The sequence below is a fragment of the Zootoca vivipara genome, chromosome 3 (assembly GCF_965207765.1).
Source record: "Zootoca vivipara chromosome 3, rZooViv2.hap1.1, whole genome shotgun sequence".
Taxonomy (NCBI): Eukaryota; Metazoa; Chordata; class Lepidosauria; order Squamata; family Lacertidae; genus Zootoca; species Zootoca vivipara.
Window position 1 is genome coordinate 117,102,282 of NC_142586.1, and position 25,526 is coordinate 117,127,807.

General features: G+C 46.2%; 1 protein-coding gene and 1 long non-coding RNA gene across 2 annotated transcripts; one reads left to right on the top strand and one right to left on the bottom strand.

Annotated features, from left to right (window-relative positions):
* Positions 1–202: 202 nt before the first annotated feature.
* Positions 203–20,567, bottom strand: LOC148686485 (uncharacterized). The gene is made up of 5 exons (XR_015949254.1): positions 20,447–20,567; positions 19,594–19,765; positions 3,446–3,674; positions 2,071–2,209; positions 203–659 (listed from the first exon to the last, which is right to left on the bottom strand). It is a non-coding gene; the product is annotated as an uncharacterized LOC148686485 (long non-coding RNA).
* TRIM35 (tripartite motif containing 35) lies at positions 5,633–19,496 on the top strand. Its single transcript, XM_035110820.3, has 7 exons — positions 5,633–5,872; positions 7,338–7,797; positions 12,183–12,278; positions 12,903–13,133; positions 13,346–13,368; positions 15,019–15,140; positions 17,077–19,496. Exons 1-7 carry the CDS (start codon positions 5,766–5,768, stop codon positions 17,643–17,645), a joined length of 1,608 nt encoding a protein of 535 aa, XP_034966711.1. The 5' UTR covers positions 5,633–5,765; the 3' UTR covers positions 17,646–19,496.
* Positions 20,568–25,526: the final 4,959 nt, after the last annotated feature.

The window sequence follows — 25,526 nt, forward strand, 5'->3', positions numbered from 1 at the left end:
TTGGACAGTGTTCTCGAAGCTACAAACATGAGTTTGACCAAACTGCGGGAGGCAGTGCAAGACAGGAGTGCCTGGCGTGCTATGGTCCATGGGGTCACGAAGAGTTGGACACGACTAAACAACAACAACAAAGGCTTTTAGTACAACTTATTCACTCAGACTCTCATCACACAGCTCTCTAAATGTGTCATGCGTTGATTTTTGTTTTGCCATCTGCCTTTGCACGCAAGGTGGGCTCGCTTGCTTAGATTATTTGGAACAATCTGCTTTTGGGCCGACAGTTAAATGATGCCCAGGGAAGTGAATTATGCGGGATAAGCCATGGGGGAGTGGTTAATGCAAGGATGGATACCTTCTGCAACTGTAGAGGGCGCTCTTATTTTCCAACCCAGGTAATGAACTTTTTTCAATCACAGGGCCACATACCCTTGTAGAGAACCTTCCAGGGGCCACATTCCAGTGGCAGGCAGGCTCAGAGACTAAAGTGGGTGGAGCAACAAATGCAACTCTTACCTTCGCACAGTAAAAACCAGGAGAGATCATTTTAAAAAAAGAAAGAATGCATGTTTTACCAAGGATGTTATTTTTATTTCAATCAGCTCTGTTGATTGGCAAGGTGGAATGCTTCTCAAATGGCAAAAATATATTTCTAGATATATCTGGAAAGGAGGGAAAAAAACGGGAATAAAATATAAGGTACAGTATTGATAGATGTTAAACCAGGAGAGGAAAGACTTCATTTGAAAGCGGACACTCTCTAACAGCAGGAAGGCCTTCTCAGTAAGGAACTCTGTGTGCTTAGCATAGCCTCCCCAAGCCTGGCACCCTCCTGGTTTCTTTAGACTACAGTTCCCATCAGCTCCAGTATCATATGACTGTGCTGGCTAGAACTGCAGTCCAAAACAGCTCAGGAAGATTGGGGAAGGCTGGGTTAGAATCCAGCTACTTCATAAAGTAGGGACGCGGGTGGCGCTGTGGGTTAAACCACTGAGCCTAGGGCTTGCCGATCAGAAGGTCGGCGGTTCAAATCCCTGCGACGGGGCGAGCTCCTGTTGCTCGGTCCCAGCTCCTGCCAACCTAGCAGTTCAAAAGCACGTCAAAGTACAAGTAGATAAATAGGGACCGCTCCGGCGGGAAGGCAAACGGAATTTCCATGTGCTGCTCTGGTTCGCCAGAAGCGGCTTTGTTATGCTGGCCACGACCTGGAAGCTGTACGCTGGCTCCCTCAGCCAATAACGCGAGATGAGCACCGCAACCCCAGAGTCGGTCACGACTGGACCTAATGGCCAGGGGTCCCTTTACCCTACTTCATAAAGGGAAGGAGTGTACTCTTTACCATATGTGGTGGACATGTGCAGTGGTTAAAGCTTTCTGGGAAATGATATATAAAGAGTTAAAGAAAATGTTTAAGAATCCATTGGTCAAAAAACCAGAAGCTTTTTGTTAGGTATAATAGGTGAAGAGATACCAAAAGAGGACATAAGACCTTTTATATACGCAACGACGGCAGCGAGAATGCTTCTAGCCCAGAGATGGAAGGATGGAGAAGTACCGACCACCGAAAAATGGCAGACTAAACGGATGGGAGTGTGCAGAGATGGCGAAACTGACGGGGGAGATCAGAAACCAGGAAGATCAATTATTCCAAAAAGACTGGATTAAATTTTTAATATATTTAAAAGACCACTGTAAACAGTTAAAATCATTGGCAGGGATATATAATGACACTTGTAATATGGAATAAATTATGGTAACTATGGATATATAATAGATGGATAAGGGTAAAAGATGCAGAATACTTTAAATATAAACCCCATGGAGGGAGGGAAGGAGGTCCAAAGGTTTGAAAGAACCTTTTATTTTAATGTTTGAAATGGTTAAAGTTAAAATGTATAAAAAATTTAAAAAAGAAAAAAGAACCAGGCTACTTCAAGGGCTGTTTCCTGCTCTTCTCAGCTCCTAAGAACATAAGGAGAGTTTGGTGGATCAGACCAATGGCCCATCTAGTCCAGCACCCTGTTCCCCCAGTGGCCCAACCAAGCAGGACCTGAGCACAAGAACATCGCTCACCCTTCCTGCGGTTTCCAGCAACTGGGATTCAGAAGCATGGCTGCCTCCGACTGTGGAGGCAGGGCAGAGCCACCAGGGATGGTAGCCACTGAGAGCCCTCTCCTCCTCTTCCTCCGGGAATTTGATCCTCTTTTAAAGCCTAGAAAGGGGGCAAGTTCATCTGCATTAGACAATTTGCAAAGGATGAAGAAATGAGGGATCAGCCTCCCCGCCTCTCTAGCGCTGAAATTGTTAGCATAGGTCAGAACAGCCCACCGGGTTGCACTGCCAGCCAATTTCTAGCTGATTATCCCAATGGAATTCTACAAAGGGAGTGTGGAGGAGCACAGGAAGGATAATAAGAACCAAGTAAACTCTGACCCATCCCACTTGCCTTTCATGGCAAGCTTCCCAGAGCCTACGGGGAGGTTCAGGCGGCGAGTCTGTGACAGCAGCTGAACTCATCTCCTCATCCTGGTGAGTTATGTAGGTCAGTAGTATGAAGCTCTGTTTGCGGATGGGAAGCTGGAGTGACAGGGACATCTTTGGGCATGATGTTTACCTCATAGCTGCCAAGTTATCCCTTTTTTTTAAGGGATTTTCCCTTATGCTGAATAGGCTTCCTCGCAAGAAAAGGGAAAACTTGGCAGCTATGGTTTACCTTGCCCTTGAGCTTCTTTCTCCGCCTGTCTCTCGCTGTTTATTTATGCAAGCATGTGATGGTTCTCAGTGCAGAACAGAAAGCTGACGAGAGGCTGTGATGTTGATGTGAATGGCAATCCCGCCTTGCCTGGTTAGAGGAACATGGGGACCTTAAGAACACATAATTGTAAAATGTGAAGGGACCCCTGGGGGCCATCTAGTCCAACCCCTTGCAACATAGGAATCAAGGCTGTTGCTCAGCAGCAGAAGACACGGCTTGTGTGCAGCAGGACTCATATTCAGTCCCTACCTTAAAAGGACTCCCCAGGATCACAGCTAGGAAACACCCCTTTCCTTTCCTGACACCTCAGAGGGCCCCACCAGTAGAAAACCCTTGGCCAATGGTCTGACTCATCCTAATGCAATTTCATACAGATGTACATTTTCATTGCCAGCAGCAGCAGCAAGAAAACTTTAAGATGGGTTTTACAAATGCCACTTGCAAGAATTTTTAAGCTTCTCTCCAACTGTTGGTGTGCATGTATGAAATACCAGTTAAACGCCCTCGTGTCAAGCTTTTTAACGGGGAGGGCCACAAAGATGGATTTACAATTATATGTCAAGTTTCCTGCATTTTTCGTGTCACCTTTAAACAGATGTGTGCTATCCAAAGTGGGTTTCTTTAGTCCTTTGCCTACCAGTTTACAAATACCGTAGCTGCACACATTCAGGAACAGATCCCACAACTGCATACCTGGCACTCACAGCTCTGTCCTCCAACGCTTTGCTGCTGCTCTCTGCTGTCCAGAATCTGCCACCTGAGGCAGCCTGCCTGATGACGGGGCCGGCTCTCATGGTCGGGCTGCTCCATATGGCATTTTTTGGAGGGAAATGGTTAATATGACATGTTCCTTGGCTGCTCTTCTTCTCTGCACTCTCCCCTCATTTTACCAAATTCACTTGAGAATGGAAGGAACAGAACACTGAAAAACAAACAAACAGTACAGTGGTACCTTGGTTCTCAAACTTAATCCGTTCCGGAAGTCCGCTCCAAAACCAAAGTGTTCCAAAACGAAGGTGCGCTTTCCCATAGAGAGTAATGCAAAATGGATTAATCCGTTCCAGACTTTTAAAAGCAACCCCTATAAAACAGCAATTTAACATGGATTTTACTATCTAACGAGACCATTGATCCATTAAAATGAAAGCAATAAACAATATACTTCAGTCACACAGTCTATCAGTAGCTGAACTGGGTTCCACACAGTCACAAAAACAAAACAAAGAAGAGCCGGCAAAACAAAAATGCAAAATAAATCGCAAAAACAGACAGACCTCAGCGTAACACTCAAAATGGAAGTGTGGCACTCAAATTGGAAGCGTGACACTCAAAACGGAGCATGTTCAGTTTCTGGGGGGGGGGGGGAGAATCACTTACTTGTGGGTTTGCAGTGTTTGGGTTCCAAGTTGTTTGAGCACCAAGGCATTGGAGAAACAAGGTATCACTGTACAGTACTGGCTTTTAGGGTATGTCCTTTAACATGCTGGGCATTAAAGGTAAAGGGACCCCTGACCATTAGGTCCAGTCATGACCGACTCTGGGGTTGCGCGCTCATCTCGCATTATTGGCCGAGGGAGCCGGCGTATAGCTTCCAGGTCATGTGGCCAGCATGACAAAGCCGCTTCTGACAAACCAGAGCAGCACCAAGGTTTTACCTTCCCGCTGTAGCGGTTCCTATTTATCTACTTGCAATTTGACGTGCTTTTGAACTGCTAGGTTGGCAGGAGCTGGGACCAAGCAACGGGAGCTCACCCCGTCACAGGGATTCGAACCGCCGACCTTCTGATCAGCAAGCCCTAGGCTCAGTGGTTTAACCCACAGTGCCACCTGGGTCCCCCTATGCTGGGCATTAAATAACAGTAGTGACACACAAGTCTAGGCAGTGTGCATGGAGGTGCATGGGCTGCCCAGATGACAAGACCCACCCACCTCCCCAGCCTCACTGATGTGATTCAAAGAAAGCAGAGCAACATGTTTGGCACCAGCTTGGGGGCAAAAGTTGCCAAAAGAAGCCCCGGGGGCCTTCTGGCGGTTCCCTCACTGCGAGAAGTGAGGTTACAGGGAACCAGGCAGAAGACCTTCTCCGCAGTGGCAACCACCCTGAGGAATGCCCTCCCATCAGATGTCAAGGAGATAAGTTAACAATACAAGATGACACCTGAAGGCAGCCGTTTAAAGGGAAGTTTTTAAATGTTTTAGCATGTTTCTTATACAGTGGAACCTCGGTTTATGAACACCTCGTATTACGAATTTTCGGTTTACAAACGCCGCGGACCCATCTGGAACAGATTAATTCACTTTCCATTACTTTCAATGGGAAACTTCACTTCAGTTTATGAACGCTTCAGTTTATGAACAGACTTCCGGAACCAATTGTGTTCATAAACCGAGGTACCACTGTATATGCTGGAAGCCGCCTAGAGTGGCTGGGGCAACGAAGTCAGATGGGCAGGGTAGAAATAATAAAATAATAATAATTAAAAGCCTCCCTAGAATCAATAAAACTCACAATGTCAAGCAACATCAAAGCAGTTTGCAGTTCTGAAGCCAGATGAGGCAGGATCCGCCTTTCGCCAAGCCAGACCGAGTGTCTTCCCCTAATACTAGATTTTCTCGTTCAAGATGCATCAAAGAGTTTTTTTTGCATCCTGCTCCCTCCCTGAAATGTTTGCAGTTATTCCCCTTTTTGCACCCTCTGCCTGCTCGCTGTCGGGGTGGGAAGACATTTCGCCCGCCTCCCTGGTGTCTGGCTCGTTGCCCCAAACACCTTGACCTAATTTCTTCGCCAACTTGGAAGCCTCCTTGGCACAGGTATGAGATCTGGCTCGCTCAACCGGCTCGGAGCAGCTGCCATTCCCCAGCTTGAGCTGGGCGGAGCCTGCAGCCCCGTCCGACTCGCCTCCGGGAGGGACATAAAAGGAAAGACGGAGGCTCCCGACCTCTTTTGCTCTGCAACGCGGGGTTGCCAGCTACTTTTGCAAAAAAGAAAAAGTGTCATCTGCAAACAGTGGCCATGGCTTCCTTGTTCGCGGGCGAACTGGCTCGCCGCCCCCGCCGCCGAAGGGGCACCAGGACCTGCTGCCAGGGGTGCCTGCCTGCTTCCCCCAGCAACGAGCCAAGGTAAGGGCCGGGAGGAGATTTGGGGTGGGAGAGGTATCCCCTGCCCCGAAGATGCTGCAAGGATGCACGCGGGCCACCTGGTCCAGCAGCCCACGTGGCTCGACCTGGTGGCCTCCGAGGCCGGAGCGGTGGCTTCACCATTCGGTCCTCGCGCCTGGCAAACTTGGCTCCGGAGTCGCTCCCTGCCAATAACGGCCGGTTTACACGAGGAGCGCGCGCGCGCGCGCGTTTTCCTTCGTTTCTTCCCAGCGTCCCTCGGATTGGAAAGCAAAACCGCGGTTAGTTGCGTTCTCCGCTCTTTTATTCCCATTTTAAGTAAAGAGGTCGCTTCAGCTCTCTAGTTAGGAAACATCCCCCCCCCCGCTTCTTTTTTATTCCCGGTTTTTTTTAAAAAAAGAACAACTCACTTCTGCTTCCTAGTTGGGAAACAGTTTCTCCCTCCCCCCCGCCTCTTTTATTCCCGGGTTGTTGTGTTTTTAAAATAATAAAAGCTCACTTCTGCTTTCTGTCGCGCGTAGAACATGCAGCCTCAGCCCAAGTTAGCGTTTACTCCGAAGCAAATCACGTGGAGGCCAACAATATTTGCTCCAAAATTATTTGCTGCGTATGCGTATTGCCTCCCTGGAGCTCAAAGTGGCCCACATACATAATACATTTTATCCTCACAACAACCCTGTCTACAGTCAGGGTAACTGGCCAAAGGTCGCCCAGTAAGCTTCATGGCCGCGTGTGGGGTGGGATTTGAACTCCGGTCTCTCCCAGTTCCTAGTCACCGAACTGATTCCATGTTTGCAAAACTATAGCTCCTGTTAAGTTTCTCAAATCGAAACGCCCTTGGATCGAATTTTGATCATCCGGAACGTTCGAATAGATTTACTTCGGAGCGAGTGTGTCTAAACACGCGGGTGCAAGCCCCTCCTTCCGCGGAAGCGCGTTTGGGATGGGAACCGCTGGAAACCCAAAGCCGCTCCCTAAGAAGCCCAAGGTTGCCAGAGCGCGCAGCATTCAAGGGGGTGGTGCTTTGAAGAGATCCTAGGAAACCGGGGGCAGTTACTCCCGAGTAAACGCTCTCCTGGGGCTGCTGATCAGCCCCTTGCAACAGCAAGGCCTATTCCTGAGTAAAGGCGGTGCGGAAGGGAGCGCGCAAAAATCCACTTCTCCGCCTCCGGGGCTTTCCTATTCGCTGCGTCAATTCCTGCTCAAGAGGAAACCCATTTCCAGCTCTAGAGGCTGGGGCTTGGAAAGATGCCCTGGATGGGCGGCACCACCCGCTCCTTTTCCCACTGGCCTCATGCGCTGTCAGTCAAAATCAGTTTCTGTATTCAAATGGCAAAATAAACTAGGGTGGGGCTTGCCCTGGAAAGTTTATTAGCAGCCTGCAGCTGTGAGTCATAAACTGGGGGAGCAGCAACAGCTGGTTGTCTGTTGGATTTTTGCAGCTGACTTGTTCCCTTTTCTCCTGCAGCAAACCCATGGCCAAGCAAGCCTCTTTGCCTTTTGCCCAGTCCCTGCCCCCTGCTACTACCATCAAGGAGGAGCTGCTGTGCCCCATCTGCTATGAGCCCTTCAAAGATGCCGTCACCCTCCGCTGCGGGCACAACTTCTGCAAAGGCTGCGTGAGCCGGTCCTGGGAGAACCAGGCCCACCATGTCTGCCCCGTGTGCAAGGCAGCCTGCTCCCCTGAGGAGCTCCGCACCAACCACACCCTGGCCAATATTGTGGAGATGTTCCTCTTGCAGGAGAAGAAGAAGCAGCAGCAGCAGGGGGAGGCTGGGGAGTCCTCTCCCCTCTGTCCTGTGCACGGAGAGGAAGCCAAGCTCTTCTGCCTGGAGGACAAGGACCTGGTCTGCTTTGTGTGCCAAAGCTCCAAGCAGCATGTGGACCACAGGATGAAGCCTGTGGCAGAGATGGCCAAGAACTACAGGGTAAGCTCCCCTGGGGCTCTGGATGGTGCAAGAAGGTCCTCTAAGAGTTGGAGGGCTCTCCTTCATTGGAGGTTTCTAAGCAGACCTTTGAATGGCCACCTTTCAGGGATATTTTTTAGTTGTGATGGCAGGGGCTGGACTAGATAACTCTTGGGGTCCCTTCCAACTCTACAATTCTGGATGCTATAAGAGGGAGGAGCTGTATGTGATTTGAGATCAGCCCAGACTGGATGTGGGGAACCTTTCGGCTGCTAGATGTTGCTGAACTACAATTCCCATTATCCCTGGCTGTGCTTGCTGAAGTTGGTGAGAGCTGTAGTTCAGTAACACTTGGAGGGCCAAAGATAGATTCACTAGAAGCATATCATGTTCTACCTTGGCTGCATACAAAGGCTGCTTTATATCTCTGAAACTGCCTTCTGATGGATGTTTAGCAATGCCAGCCTCTGTACCCCCACTTGCCCATCTCTTAGGCCAGACAGCATGTTGCCTTTGCCATAGTGGTGATGGGCACCCACTGGTGAGTTCCTCTCCCAGCCACCATAATATTCTCAAACACCACTAGCTGCATAAATTGGGGCCGCCCCACATCAAAGCCTTCTCCTTGCCAATGATTTGGGGTATAGGAATTTGTTGCATGAGGACCCTGCTTCATGTGACATGAGTGATGTTGGTCCCTCCCCCGGGAGTTTGTGGACTGTCCTTACTTGGAGGTTTTTAAGGAGAGGCTGGATGGCCACCTGCCATGTATTATCGAGTTGCGATTCCTGCATTGCAGGGGGTTGGACTAGATGACCTTTGGTGTACCAACTCTGATACCCCATAGCAAATGGGATGGGGAGGGCTGTAGCTCAGTGACAGAGCAACTGCTTTTCATGCAGAAAGTCATAGGTTCAATGATTTGATACCAGTTAAGATCCAGGCTTCTCCAGTTAAGTGTAGGGAAGGAAGACCTTTGTCGGAGAGCCTTTGCCAGTCAGTCCAGACAAGGCTGGGCTAGATTCCCAGTCCTCCCTGGAGATGAGAGATGCTGGCGACCTTCTGTATGTAAAGCAGTTGTTCTGCAGCTGAAGTACAGTTCTTCTCTGAACCAGTGGATTAACTGAAGGAGTTTAAGGATTTAGGGCCTGCTGAGGTGCCAGAAAACATTTCCTAATCCTTTTGCCTGCAGTTGAAGTAAAATACAACTCATCTTTACTATTGCAACGTAGGCAATGCATTTAAAACCCAAACAAACTCACAATTGGTCCCTTATGAAAGCTGAGGCCCAGAATCACTAAAATGACATGCACTTTTAAAAACAACAACTTGCAGAAGCGTTCCTATTTTTCACCACAACATTCTCCAGGGGGGTTGCAGAAACACAGAGCTTTGGTTAGATTGGAAACAGCTGCAACTTGGATCCTGCAACTATTTCCAGCTTAACGTATCTCGCCATCTGTAATACTTCCTCCAATTCAAAAGTTGGGGAAATGTTCCCAAAATAAAAATGTCCACTTGATGATGGAATGAGATATTGAAGTGGCCAAGCAGTTTCCGGGGAAGAGGGTTTCCAACTGCAGAATCACACACTGGGGAAGAGCCCCGCGGAAGTCCCCATTTGGGGTGCCGACTTTTCAGCAGATGGTGGACCGCATATTTTAAAGCCTTTTCTCTAGAGAACCTATGGCCCTCCAAGTGTTGTTGGGCTGCAATTGCCATCAGCCGCAGTCATGGGGAGATGTTCTCCAGCCCAAGAGCAACTGTGTGGACCCACAGAATTTATCTCTGAAAAACTCCATGTGGATGTTTGTAGGGCTTGCAAGCTGACTTGCAAAATAAAAATTTGAAATCTCTTACAAACCAGATGAAAATGCAGTGTAAAGTGCCAAAATTGCTAAACCTCCATGGGTGGGGCAAACCAGATTTTGTGGCAAGTTTCCTGTTGCTGTGTGAAATGCCAGCAGTATTGCTTGTTTCAATTTGGCAAATTTTGTTGGTTCCTGGCTATTTCCCATGTGGGTATCCTAAAACCTTTTGCAGTATACTGAAAACGAGCCACAGAATCACCAGTGGTGGGTTGCCCTGATTGAGGGGGGGGGGGAGGTATATTAAGATAGTGTGAGGGACAGGGGATATCGCGAAGTCCCTCCCCTCCTGAGTTCCAGCCCATCCCCAAGCGCAGGGGAAAGCAGGGAGAGCTCCGTCTCAAGTGGGGAAGCAGGAAGTGGGGTCCGAGGCTCAGACAGGGTAGCGGAGCCAGCGCCCCAGGTGAGACAGGAAGGGGAAAGCAAGGGGAGCAGACCTGTTCCCCCAACTCCGGAATTGCGCAGAAAACATAGGGGGAAGAGGATGGGTCTCCCCAAGTTGTTGTGTTGGAGAAAAACGCGCCAAACGCCATTCGGAGGTTCTGATTCTAGCGGATAAGATGTGTCTCTGTAAATAGCACTGCTTTCAGCACTGTAAATACGCAGCACCAATAAAAAGATAAAATGCAGAGCGGTGTAGAGTCGTTACTCTGAAGTAGCCCACTCCGGCCACTGTGACAGATAGTAATGCAATCAAGATTTGCTTTGGAACTGAGGCTCCAAATGGATTTTGAGTCCCCATGGGGAGAGGCTCTTTGAGGTGGTTGTATTGGGTTACTGTATTGAAAGATGGCTGTTGTTGCTTGAAAGAAAGGATGTTGTTGTTGTTTAGTCATTTAGTCGTGTCCGACTCTTCGTGACCCCATGGACCATAGCACGCCAGGCACTCCTGTCTTGCACTGCCTCCCGCAGTTTGGTCAAACTCATGTTCGTAGCTTCGAGAACACTGTCCAACCATCTTGTCCTCTGTCGTCCCCTTCTCCTTGTGCCCTCAATCTTTCCCAACATCAGGGTCTTTTCCAAGGATTCTTCTCTTCTCATGAGGTGGCCAAAGTATTGGAGCCTCAGCTTCACGATCTGTCCTTCCAGGGAGCACTCAGGGCTGATTTCCTTAAGAATAGTTACAGGTAGGTAGCCGTGTTGGTCTGAGTCGAAGCAAAATAAAAAAATTCCTTCAGTAGTACCTTAAAGACCAACTAAGTTTATATTTTGGTATGAGCTTTCGTGTGCATGCACACTTCTTCAGATACCAGAAGAAGTGTGCATGCACACGAAAGCTCATACCAAAATATAAACTTAGTTGGTCTTTAAGGTGCTACTGAAGGAATTTTTTTATTTTCCTTAAGAATGGATAGGTTTGATCTTCTTGCAGTCCATGGGACTCTCAAGAGTCTCCTCCAGCACCATAATTCAAAAGCATCAATTCTTCGGCGATCAGCCTTCTTTATGGTCCAGCTCTCACTTCCATACATCACTACTGGGAAAACCATAGCTTTAACTATACGAACCTTTGTCGGCAAGGTGATGTCTCTGCTTTTTAAGATGCTGTCTAGGTTTGTCATTGCTTTTCTCCCAAGAAGCAGGCGTCTTTTAATTTCGTGACTGCTGTCACCATCTGCAGTGATCAAGGAGCCCAAGAAAGTAAAATCTCTCACTGCCTCCATTTCTTCCCCTTCTAATGGGCTTTGAAGTGGTGGGAAGGGATGTTGGAGGCTAAAGGAAGCGGTGTGCATTTTGAGTCACTCTTTCCAGGCAAAGTTTCCATCTGTCTCTGACAGAAGTATGAGTTGCTGTGAGTCACCCAACCTCATGTCTAATTCCAGTCTCCATGAGTTAGGAGGAGGGAGGACTGCACCGTATATAATTCAATGTGTAAGAATGACAAATTGGGCTTGTGTTTTGGGGAGCCCCCCCCCAGTTTTGAACCAGAGATCACCAGGGCCATGTGAAGGGTTTTGCCACCAAAGCACTTGTCTGTCCCCTGACAGCCCTCCAAGGCACAGTGAAAAGTTTACGCACAGTTTCACTTGTGTAGAATATAAGTGTTGTTCTTGAGCTATTAATAATTTGATTCCACATGTCCCAGGAATGTTGCATGTTTCTTGAGATTCTGCATGTAGTGGAGAGCTTGGTGTGCATGCTTCATCCGACCCCTTGTGCTGAAAATGATGCCTGAACACTTATAGAGGTGGGAGTTTGTATTGCAAGCCACACTTGTGGGTCCCAGTTCTGTCTCTATCCATTCATGTCATCTAGTAGTAGTCCAACCTCTGCTTAAAAACCTCCAAGGAAGGAGAGTCCACCACCTCCCGAGGGAGCCTGAAGATGAGCTGTTTGTAGTTGTTCTATGTTTTTTTGAAGATTCATGAGTGTTCTATGACAGAAGTGCAGCCAACTACTGCTAGGGACTGCTGCTCAAGCATTTCAGGAGAGTTAATCCTGTACAGTATTGTGTAATAGATGAAGTTTCCCTTTTCCTAGAATTCGGAAACAGGTAGTATAAGATGCTAAGCTCTTTCTTCTCTGCCTTAATTCCAGGCTAAGTGCAAAGACATGGAAAGCTCCCTGCAGGACAAGGTGAAAGAATTTGGAAGAATAAAGTCTGATTTCAGGCTCATTGCAAACCACAACAAGGTGAGCATCTGACTCTGAGCTCCTAATTGTGCAGTGCACTGTCCTAGGGCACACCTCCAAGCACTCTGTGTATCCAGGAGAGACCTTCCCTTCCATCATGCTTGTGTGTGGCTATGGATTGGGAGGGACAGGTGTCATGTTCTGTATTCAAGCCTTCCCTGCTCTGTACTGTGAAGATATTTTATATTTTTATGTTCTGAACCACCCTATGATTGATGACTGGCAGTGGCTCCCCAGGGATTTAGGCAAGGGGGCATTCCCAGCCTTGCCTGGCAATGCTAGGGATCAAACCTGGGGCTTTCTGCATACCAAGCCTGTGCTCTACCACCGAGCTATGGCCTTCCTCAACTCTGCTACTGCTGCAGTAGCACAGGAGAAGCTCTGATGTGTAAGGTTTCTTTTGCACATTGAGTTGTGTTGTACTACAGTGGTGCATATTAGTTTGCAAACTCTGTTAGTGTCTCTCTTAGGACTGTTTAGGTGCTGAGGAATTATAAAAGTCCTAAGAGTATACAAGAACTCTGTTATGGTTTGTGTCTCTTATTTTGAAGAACTGTCCTGCATTTGAAGCTACATCCTTGTTTTATTTTGTCTTTCTTTCTCTCCCCTGCCACCCACCCCCAGGAAGAAAGTGCTATGTTGGAGAAGGAGATTAAAAAGCAGTTTGAACAACTGCACAAGTTCCTGCAGAATGAGGAGAAGACTATTCTGGAAGAGTTGCGGGAGGAGGCCCGGAAGAAGCAGGACCTGATTGAAGACAAAATCAGGGAGCTATCGGAAGAAAGCAATGTCTTGGTACAGGAAGTTGGCCAGCTGCAGGCTGACCTGAAGGAGGAGGATGTTTCCTTCCTCAAGGTAATCTGGGCATCTGGCTCCATATCCCAAATGAAATGGGAATATTTCTTCCTTCTGTACCCCCCCCCCCAAAAAAAACCTAGTCCACTGAATGATGCCTCTGATTCTGAAGACTTGTCCTCTTGGTAGGATGATGTACAGCTCTCCCCAAACCCCCTTGAAACTTTTAATAGAGTTTCTTCTCTGATTCCACTTTCTTCTTTTTCTTACAGAAACACAAAAACCGGAAACGCAGGTTTGTTGCTAATTTCTTAGATTTCTAACCCATTGTGAAGGAAAAACTAAAAATCCTGTATGTGGTTGACTTGGGGATTAATATGTTGCCTCATAGTTTTGCCTGTCAGGAGAAACAAGTTGAAAGGTGTCACAAATTAATTAACAGAGGTTTGGATGTTTGTGGATTAAAATGCAGAACAGGAGGTAACTTCAAGGCTTTAATTAGCCCGCGACTTGCATTGACATTCAGATCAAGGTGGGTCTCAGAATACAAGGAACACACACGCTGGCACTTCTTATGCCTTCAAGCCAATCTAACATATGTAGATAGAAGGGACAGCTCAGTGTGAGGGAAAGCAGGATGCAATTAGCCTGTTTTATTCTACTGTACTCTAGTTGCTCGGTTTGGGTAATTGCTCTGTATGCATGTAATCAGTCATATGTTTAACTCTCCCCCCCCCCCATAACAACAACAACAACAACAATAACTCCATTGTTTTAAAACAACCCATTTGTGTGCATGAATGGGTTCCATCTTTTGTACTGAATGCAGAAGCTATTCTCAGAACACCACACACAACGGGAAAATGTGTGTGTGTTTTTATTTGGACTATTTTATAATCTGCACCGTCAGCACAATCATGGTCTAAGGGCAGCTAGCAGAAATGTAATAAAAACAATACACAAATTAAAATAGCAAAAACTTAGGAACATCCCCTCCCTCCAAGAATGGTTAAAAGTTTTTTTAAAACCCAAAGATTGTAGATTCTGGGATGTTTAAAACCTGGGGAAAGACATGCATAAATGAGAGTAATGATAGCTCACTGGAAGGACAGATTGTGAAGCTGAGGCTCCAATACTTTGGCCACCTCATGAGAAGAGAAGAATCCTTGGAAAAGACCCTGATGTTGGGAAAGATTGAGGGCACTAGGAGAAGGGGACGGCAGAGGACGAGATGGTTGGACAGTGTTCTCGAAGCTACGAACATGAGTCTGACCAAACTGCGGGAGGCAGTGCAAGACAGGAGTGCCTGGCGTGCTCTCGTCCAAGGGGTCACGAAGAGTCGGACACGACTAAACGACTAAACAACAACAACGAGGGTGCCAGGGCAACCTCCTTGGGAAGGTTGTTCCCATAGGTAAGGAGTCAGCACTGAAAACGCTTTTTCTGCAGTCACTACCTGCTGCTTCTCAAAATAGCAGAGGCACCCAGAGAAATCTCAGATTTCTGAGCATTGAAGCACCCCTGGAGAAGTGATAAGAGTATTCTGATAATGTATGTTTTTAAACATGCAACAAAGAAGGCTTGAATCTTTTTTCATAAAATTGATTTGAGATTCCCACGAATCCTGACTGGGGGAGGGTGTAGGTATGAGATATGAAGATGGCTGATTTGCAGTCTTTTGAACATTTGCATGATCCTAGACACTTGTCCTCTTGGTAGGATGATGTACAGCCCTCCCCAAACCCCCTCGAAACTTTTAATAGAGTTTCTCAGTAATGGTTTCTTCTCTGATGGGGTCACGAAGAGCTGGACACGACTAAACGACTAAACAACAAGACACTTGCATTCAGAAGGTTTGGGATTGGTCCATCTATAAGATGTTTGGTTTTTCTAAAACTGGGTCCACCTTGCTCACCTCTTTGTTTGTCTGAATTGTGTTTCCTAGAATTGCCTGGACAGTAGAACAGCCAGAAGCAATCCCACCAGGGACTCTGATAGAAGTCACCAAGTATTTGGGCTCTTTGCAGTATAATGTATGGAAGAAGATGCTGAATATCATCAAAGTTGGTAGGTTTCTTAGATGCCAGGAGAAAAGGAATCTGTGACTCTTCAGCTGTAGGTCATAAATGTTACCTCATCCCTTCCGTAGAACACATTGAGGTAGCTTATTGCAAGTACTGGTGATAATTCCATAATGCCCTTTCCTATAAAAAATAAGTTTCTCTCGTAATGAAAGGATGCATAGAATAAAACCCCTGTAATATTCCACCCTTGCTTGTCCTGACGGCACTGAAATATAAACTCCAAATGGAGGAGAATAATACTTATTTGGGTACAGTGAAAACTGGCTGGGCGTGTATTAATAGGTGCTCAGATTGCATGCTTTATTCTAAGCAAATCCTCAACTTCTGGCACAGAATGTTGTGACAGAATGTGTGTATGTTGCTTTTCAGTAGGACGCTGTAATATATATTTTACTCTTGAATTGGTTCCTAAGATAACAAGTGACAGAAGTACTCCTGAATTGTACCTGTTTTTGTGGGTGAAGATTTTTCACACCTGAATGAATTATGTTACACTTAATAATAATAATAAACAATATTTTTTTATTTGTACCCCACCCTCCCCGGCCGGAGCCAGGCTCAGAGCGGCTAACATCATATAAATAATACAATATGCATATAAACAAGCTATCAATCAATTAAAATGCAACCCTGCTTAGGGAAGCTTTTAATGTTCAATAGATTATTGTATTTTAATGTGTTGGAAGCCTCCCAGAGTGGCTGGGGAGGCCCAGCCAGATGGGCGGGTATAAATAATAAATTATTATTATTATTATTATTATTATTCCAAAATTAATTCAAATCAAAATTAAAACTGAACAAATGACAATCCTCAGGTTAAAATTGAAAGCGGTTAAATTCCAGCCGGCATATTGTGGCAAAAGCCACTGTTCCTTCAGTGCATAGTGATGGGTGAAATGTGGGGTTCTAATCCCTGTTGGTAACAGCAATTAATAGAGCTAGGGAATAGTCTCTCTCCTTGCTCTTTTATCCAGGAGAAGACAGTGGGCAGCACTGATGAGAGATTAATTACAGGTTGGGCAAAAATTAAGCAATTTTTGAGTTTTGTCCTTTTTTTAAAGAAGCTTGGGAGAGGGAGGTGGAGCCAAGAAACAGTGAGGTGCCAAGGAATGTGGGCATATGTAGAGGAATGATCTGCAGTGGAAAGTTGCATTTCCACTCCGAAATCTCCTCTACATTGCTGTGTTGAGTATTGTTTGGTAAGCAGCAGCTTATTGTTGCCATTAGAGGGCAGCAGTGCATGGGTAATCTACATCAGCCTGCAGCAGCCTGGTGTCCTCGGGATGCTTTGGAGAACTCCCATCAGTTCCAGCCAGCACAGCCATGCTAATGGAAGTTGGAGTTCAAAACATCCAGTATTTGTCTTTTTCTTTAATTTTGAAGAAGGGTGCTGACATTTCACGAGTGTGTGGGCAGAAGCTTGCAAGTGAATTGAAAACCATATATGTCCCAGGCCTCCATGCCACGTAGTAGGCTGGCATGGCTTCTCAAGAGCAGGTTTACTCATGAGGAAATATCCATACTTGTGTCCTCACTGTGCCTGCTGCCTTGTTTTATTCTCTCCTGGCTTTTGTGTGCCAGGAGGTGTCTAGGAGGGGACAAATTGGAATAGTACAATTAGTATAATAGTATAATTGGATTCCTAATTATTCCTGCATTGCAGAGGGTTGGACTAGATGACCCTTGGAGTCCCGTCAAACTTTACAGATCTTTCATTCTATTAATTATTAACCTGTTATAAACCTAAAAACTTATACAGGTGACACTCGGAAAATTAGAATATCATCGAAAAGTGCATTTATTTCAGCAATGCAACTTATTATTTTTTCTTTTTCTTTTAATTTTTACAAATGCTTATCTTTTGTTTTAAATTCCCTCTTTTCATATTCCTCATATGTAATAATTGTCTCCTTTTGCAGTCCCGTTCAGCTTTGATCCCAATACAGCTGACAGTTGGTTGGGAGTTTCTGATGATCTCACCAGCATTAACACCTGCAAGTACAAGCTGATGGTGGAAGTCCCTGAACGCTTCTCCATGGGCATGCCATGTGTCCTGGGCTCCAAGAGCTATTCCAAAGGGTCTCACATTTGGGAGGTCGATATTGGCAGCATTGAGTCCTGGTACATCGGGGTGGCCAGTAAATCCTGTGGCCGCTATTGGAGCTTTGGCTGTGATTCCCGTTTGGGGCTTGGCTACATGTCCCGCATGCAGGGTACCAAGAGCAGGAAAGGCCAGTCCTTCCAGCCCATCCTGTCAGAGACTGGGCGCAGGAAGAACCTCAAGAGAGTGCGAGTGGAGCTGGACTGTGACGAAGGGGAGCTCTCCTTCTATGACACTGAGCAGAAGAGCCACGTCTACACTTTCCATGACAAGTTTGGAGAAGTCTTTCCGTACTTCTGCATCTGCAGCGTACATGCCGGGTCACCATCTGAGCCATTCAAGATCTGCCCGTTTCAGGTTCATATCAAGAAAGACTATCCAAACTGAGTTTATCCCTCCCTGTGCACCCATACATCCTTGCAAAAGCTTGCCTTTCTTACCTAACCAACACTGAGGCAGTAAAGAGAACCTAGACTATTCTTCAATATTTATGATATGGAGACATTCTCAGCAAGGCCAGAAAAAGTGGCTGTCTTAAGCTGCAGTTTTGGGGTTGCCATTCAGATTTAATCCACTCTGGAAGTTCTACACAATCCTCCTTGTGAACAGAAAGGGGCGCAAGAGCAGCTTGCTACGGAGAAACCTCTTTATGTGCAGATAAATAGGGGAGGGAGGGTACTTGAGCTGCCCAGTTAAACCGTGTGTTTGTGTAAGGGGCTGTGTTTTATTCACAGTGCAATCCACGCCCCAACACATTAATGTAGGGACTTGGCATGAGCATGACAGCACATGTATGAGATGAATCTAGCATGCTGCTGCCTATGCTTTGAGGTAGTAGCTATGAGAAGGGAGGCGGCAGGCAGGCTGGCTGTCATTTTAATGGGGTGGATGGATGAATACCACAAAATGGCTTTCTTGCTGCCTAACCATCTGGCAGACGCCTATCCCTGTTCCTCCTCTCTAGAGCAGCAGAGGCGGCTGTAATTAAGCCCTCATCATCAAGCCATCTCCTACTCTGCACCAGGCACAGCAAAAGATTTATAGGGGCTTGGGAAAGGGCTTGGAATAGACAAGGCGGGCCCTGATTGGCTCTGAACTGTCAGCATTATGTCACCATCACCCAATCAAAAGATACCACCTCCCCACTGAGCATGTGTTAGAAGTCTAGCAGGGGAAGTAACCCTTTTATGGCTCTCGGCTTTGGAGATTTCTGGTTACTTCATATTTCCTGGCAGAGGGTAAATCTGTAACTGTCCCTTATATTCTGACCCCCAAAGCATTGCTATACCTTTAAAAAAAAAAGCTGCATGACAGGCAGGTATTTCATCATATGAAGTTTCCTACCCAACCCAATATGAGTGATGGTTCATTTGGAGTAGGAAAGCACCCCTTCCGAAAAGCAAAACAAAATGTGACACTTTGTTTGCAGCACCAGGGCTTGAGGAAGATGCTGTATAACTGTGATGGGGAACCTTTTTGGCCCACCCACGCACTCCTGCTACTCATCTGTCAAAGTTGGCCTGCAGGGAAATAGTGACCAAGCGGAATTGAGCTCCTAGCCTGTCAGCTGATGGACCAGGGAGTTCAATCCAGCTCTCCAGCTGCAGGTCACATCTGATGTTGGATGTTGGGCACATGGATGTGGTTTGGGGGAAACTGCTTGTGTTTCATTTGGGGAGGAATATCTGGCCAAATTTGACCCATGGGCCAGAGGTTCCCTGCTGTATGCAATGGAGATGGTTTAAACAAATTCTCTATGCTGTGTAGTCTCCATGGAAATAGGTAGGCAACTTTTTAGTCAACATATTTTTTGCTGGGCTGCATGCTGTGAAAAGTGACAGGTTTTTGTCAAGCTGCTCTTAAAAGCCCAGGAACAGGAAAAATGCAGTTTCTTTCTGATCTGTTGACAGCTGCATTTGGGATTGTCCTGGTGGAAGTGTTTTACTCATTTGCTGGGTCTGCTCACCATATCTGGAGTTGTTAAAGGAATGCCATTTCAGGATAGATGGGCTATGGCTGTGCCTCTCCCAGCCTTGTTTATATGGAGCTTTGCTTAAGTTCTGTAAGCATTTCATCTGCTTTCTTGTGGCACGAATTGTTTAACAGGCAATTGATACTCCTGCCTCTCAGTATATTATCCAGAGCCTTGTACAAAAAAAGTTTATATTCAAAACAGCATGTTTTCCTAAACAATGGATTGACATTGTAATTAAAATAAACACTTGTTCATGTTGCAAATGCATTCAGAACTTTTGACTGACAACCACTCAAGTGCCTTAAAACATTCTGTAGTTTTGAATGTACATTCTGTACTTGAATGGCAGGTTGGACTTACCATGAGGTGTCCTTCTGGTCAGCAGAGAGTGGAGCACACAGCAAAGAGTTAACTTCTGTAGTAGTCGGCACTGGTTGAATGATCAGGTGGTGCCGGGCAGCCAGGAGGGGAAGTGGAACCTTACTGCAACGCCAGGTCTTGAAAAGCTTTGAGGGTGAGGCTGGTCCAACACCTAGTAATAATAACATTGTGAACATAAGACTAACAGTTGGAGCCTCTGAGAGTTCCTGTTCTAGGCGGATCAGAGGAACTAGCCCCATGAAGCCAAAGGTCCCATCTGGGTGGGGTGCTGCACTCTCCACTGACCAGAAGGACACTTTAGATATCCATATTATATTTTCCAGTGACAACAGATAAAACTCTGAAAGGCCATCTGTAATTTCACTGGTAACAACAAAGGACTTGAACCAATGGCTTCAAGTTACAAGAAATGTGATTCCAACTAAATGTCAAGAAGAATTTTCTTCCGGTAAGAGCTGTTTTGACAGTAGGAGGTTGTGGACTCTCCCTCCTTTGCTTTTAAGCAGAAGTTGGATGGCTAGCTGTTGGTTTTTGTTCTTGTAACCTTATGGAACTTAACTACCCTCTCTTCCAGTTCTGTATTCTTTCCTGTCGTTCCAGAATATTTTCTGTTTTATGGTTCTGCAGTCAATGTAACCCAAATCCTTGATTTCAGTGTTTGGGGATTGCAGAAAAACAAAAATTCTAACAACAATTATGTAATCGAAACAAAACAAAAAAATTCTTTCCAGTAGCACCTTAGAGACCAACTAAGTTAGTTGGTCTCTAAGGTGCTACTGGAAAGAATTGTTTTGTTTTGTTTCGACTACGTCAGACCAACACGGCTACCTACCTGTAACAATTATGTAACTTATAGTTGTGTGTGTTTCCTTTCCTGAATCAGAGAATCCATTTCCTTCTCTGAAAAAGCACCTTGCCATATCGTTTACTGCAGTGCCGCTCCCTGTGTCCCTTAGTGACACAATAACCCTGTCACATAAAATTCCAACAAAGGAAACTGAACCACGTGCTGTTGGCTAGCAGCTAGCCATAACTAAGACCGCAAAGGGGCAGTGGTCAGTCACTGCTGTGTTGACAGAAGTATTAGCGCTCAAGCATGCACACACATCCCTCCAACTGAAGAGGATGACCAGCTGCAAAGGGAGGCAGCAAGGCTTGGCAACTGCAGCTTGTACTTTGAGGATGGAAAAAAGCTAGACCTGCTGGAATTTCTTCTGCTACACATCTGTGAAGGAAATAGGACCTGTAATCTTTTGGTACTTTGTCCAAAGCATGGACATTTCAGATGGGTGGATACTGATTGTCATCTCACTAATGATGAAAAGGCACTGTGTCTGTTTAGAAACACAATTAATTTGAAAAAAATAAAAGCTTTAGCTGCCTTGATTCTAAAATTCAAGTCCCTTCTCCAAAACCCATCCCTGTGAAGCCTTTAGGTTTTTTTTCTTTATCCTCAGCTGAACAATCCTGTAGAATACTTAAAACTGTCTGGGTGTATTCATACATCTTTCACATGTCTCTCACACAAATTTCAGATTTTCAGCTCCTTGGGGCAGGGGTCCTTGTTAGCTCAGTCCATAAAGTAGAGCTATAATAACAATACTAAAGAAGTCATGGATTTTTAAAGAACAAATCTAGTCTCTGACCTAGTTATTGAGAATTACACCTAGTATTTATGCCCTTTCCTTAGCTGGTTCCCTGAATGCTATTCCAACACTTGCCCATACTCGTCCTCTGTACTATCAAGGAATAGAGGTTGGGCATTTGTTAGTGGTCCCAAATCCATAGGAACATAACCGATGCTAATGTTGCAATCATATCAACGGCAAAATTTATTTATTTGCCTGGGCATTTTGAAGTTTTAAGTTGATCTGGTTGGACACTGAGAACTAGGGTTGCCAGGTCAGAAAAAACCCAACCATTGAGATTTCAGGGCCCAAACCTGAGACTTAGAGGTGGCCTCCAGTGATGTCACTGGGGATGGGTGGGATCTGATGATGTCATTAAGCATGACATTAAGCATTGGCCACAACTGATTAAAGCCAGGATGAGGGCCTTTTTGGTAGTTGCACCCATCCTGTGGAACGCCATCCCAGCAGACATCAAAGAGATAAACAGACATGTGACTTTTAGAAGACATTTGAAGGCAGCCGTTTGGGGAAATTTTCAGTATGTGATGTTATGTTAAGTCTAACAAGCAAATATGTAACTGGCTGGAAATTAAGATAGAAAGTTTATCTGAAAGGAGTGTTCCTATGCTTGTTGTGAACAGCTGGTGTTAATGATGAAATTACCTGTCAGTACTGTATTTAATTTCCTTCTGACCTTGTTACCTACACCCCTCAGTGCTTATGCCATTATACAATTTGTTGCTCTTTAAGGTTCTGCAAGACATTTCTTGCTTGTTCAGAAAAAAAGACATTTAATAGTTCATAGGAACATATAACATTAACATCAACATACAAGATCACCTCTGCAGGTCTACCTGTCTGGCATTTGAGGCAATCTGGCAGAAGTAGAAACTGGACACACTAGTTCAAGGCAGATTATCTTCCCCAGAGTCGGACTCTGCTTTTAATACACACACTTTACTCCCCAAACACTTCTTCTTAAAACATGCGATGTGATTGGAGGTGTGGTCCAGCCAAGTAAACATCGCAAGGATCCTCTTTTCACACCGAAAACACATGCACACACAATTTATTTCCCAAACTCTGTGTTAAGACACAGGTGGGAAGCAAAGAAAAAAGTCGAAACAAAAAATAAAATAAAATTCCTTCCAGTAGCACCTTAGAGACCAACTAAGTTTGTCATAGGTATGAGCTTTCGTGTGCATGCACACTTCTTCAGATACTTCAGAAAAAAGTATGAAGCTAGCAGAAGCCCCTTTTTTGAATTGGTCTTCAATTCAGATTTCAGTTTAGAAAACTCATCTGTTTCCCTTAAAACACACTTTCTCCCCACTGCCCTAGTTCCCAGCACTCAGGCATGCCAATTCCAGGGGGGGTGAGGGGGCTGCAGCACCCCCAATTATATTTGAGGGGGCCGAGTCTCCCCCCCAAAAATTTAATGGGCACCACCAGATTCAGAGATGTTTCCATGTGACACGAGTGCCAGGGCGCAGGCCGGGGGAAGCGATCTCTTGGGTGGACGGAGCAACATTGAAATCCTGGCAGCGCCCAGGGAAGGAAGCGCCCATGCCAGGCCCTTCCTACTGTCCCTGTGTCTGACACACTCTCTCCTCTGAGTCTCACTGTGGCTCCCAGGCAGGAGCCGCTGCAGCTCGGAGTTCAGTTCTGCTTCTGCCCTGGCCTGAGTCGCCACCCTCTGCAACCAGCTGTGCCCTGAGCACCCGTGATAAGGACAAAATCTTGGGGTATGGTGCTTAAACCATTTCCCAAATTCACTAGGGTCTAGCCCTGTGGGTTCAGAATCAGTCAGGTTCAAGTAAGAAACCACAGTCAGGCAGACTGAAGGCAAACAGCTGCTAGGAAGCCTTGAGCGGTTATTGTTGCAACAAGGTTTCGACCTCCACAAAAAGGGAAGAAGGCGAGAACGAAAGTTCACATGGGTTTAAAAGTTCCCAAAGTTTCAAACAGCAGCATCAAAGCATCACAGATATGTCACAGAAAAGGTGTGGTGTTAGGTAGAAATCTGAGATCCATCAATCATACATTATTGCAACATCTGTCTCACACTGGCAGAAGAATTTACAAGTCCTTTTGTCATTAAAACTTGGTTGGCCCCATTTATTGGCTCTTCCTGGGTTTCTCTCCGCTCTGGCTTTCCGTCTGGGTATTGTGATTCTGATAACAGCTAAGGCAGATCTACACTCAGGGCTTATAACTGTGGAATGTTCAGGGAGGCAGGAAAGGATATATTGTTTATTAATATCCTTCCTAACTTGTGCTAGCAAGTTCCTTTACTTAGCAGAGTTTATTATATTTATTATATTACATTCCCCCTTTTACATGCACAGCACATAGCTGGTTGTAGACTCATGTGAGCTTCTCACTAGTATACAATTCAGTGTGTCTCATTGTATACGTTCCTGGTAAGTTCCCTTGAATCCCTCTTAAAATAATATAGATGCCACAATCTTATTCAAAGTCAACAAATGAGTCTACTTAAATCAGTTCACAGTTGGATTCCTGAAGGCAGACTTAGTTACAAATATGTACATGTGGATCTACCCCATATGGGGGAATAATCCCAGTGCTTCTGCTAGCTGAGAGCTAGCAGAGCAGTCCTAGCTAGAAGCTGGTCCAATGAAGAAGGGTGTCAAAAAGAGGGACGGGTGCTGCTCGACTTGTCCTTTTGTTACCTGGACAGGTTAGGTCACACCCACCTTCTATCACATGCAAAAGCAAGGATGCTCCAGGCCAGGAGGACATAGCTGCCAAGTATCCCGTTTCCGCCGGGAAAACCCCTTTTTTCCTACCGTTTCCCGGCGGTCTCCCGTTTAGTTTTTAATCCCGATATTCGGCTTTTTTCTGGTGCCGCTTTGCCCTTCTATGGGCACCAGAAAATGGTGGCGCCGGCGCCGGAAGTCGCTTCCGCGCATGACCAGAAATGTGTAAAAGCGACTTCCGGTGGCGCTTTGCCCTTCTATGGGCATCAGAAAATGGTGGCACCAGCGCCAGAAGTCGCTTTTACGTGTTTCCGGTCATGCGTGGAAGTGACTTCCGGCGCTGGCGCCGCCATTTTCTGGTGCCCATAGAAGGGCAAAGCGGCACCGGAAGTTGCGTTCACACAACTTCCGGTGTCGCGCGCTGCCGATCCCGGATCTTTCCGTCCAGGACTTGGCAGGTATGCAGGAGGAACAGGAAGTTTCAACTGGCTGGACCAAACATTCCCTCGCATGTCCACTCTAGGAAAACAAGGAATGTTGCATTTGACTGCCTCTCATGGATTACATCCCACAATAACGTTAAGGAAGGACTAAGGAACGGTTTTCATAACGTAGATGGACACATGAAGTCCTACTTTTAGCATTCACAATGATTTAGAAATCATGACACCAGAGAGCTCTGCAGAGCAACCATGGAACCAGCAGTAGGGAAACACTGTTTTGCAGGAGAAAACAAAAGAACCGCTATTACTGTAAATTACAAGTCCGCCCTATGACGTTTTAGAACAATTTATCTCATATCGTTCTAATAACGTTAAACAGGCCAGTGTAGATCCAGCCCTTTGTCAGGACTGGTAGCACCTTGTTAGGCAGGTGGGAGAATTATCCTGAGTATGGGATGGCGCATCTTGAGGATTATGGTGCCCCCCCCATTCATGTCATGAGTCAGTTCCCCTCCCCTCCATCCCTGGACCACACTTCCTTCCATTACCTTTTGGAACTAAATAAAACCATCTATTTGCTTATTTTGGGGGAATGCCTATGCTTCAAAAAGTGGGGTTTCCTTGGCTTAGGGTGGCACTGGGAGTCCAGTATAATGGAGCTCTGGAGCTCTGGCCGTTGTCAAGTCCTGCCAGCGCAGTGTGCAAGCTCAGGGGGCCAACGCTTCTGATGTGTTGGTTGGGTTCCCCCCTTTTGTCCGTAACAGCAAACTAGTGCTGCTGCAGCTGGAGGCGGCGGTGGTGGGGCACTCTGCACATGCTCAGGTGCATGTCCCCCCACCTCCCTCCGCCGAGTCTCTTTGCCTTCCCTATCTGTGCCCATTTCGCTCCCCATGGCCCATTTCATCTGCAAGCCGCCTTGAGTCCGGTTAGGGTATAAATAAATATATATTATTACTGTATAGCATAATAAAAATGCGTCCCTCCCTCCTTCCCTCCCTCCCTTTTTATCTCCCCTCAGAGATCTTTTCCATATAGCCACCCACACGCTCCCCAAGCGCCCCCACTTTCCCGCCCTTTTCAAGGGTTCTTTCTCCTCAGTGCTGAGGAAAGAAAGGGAA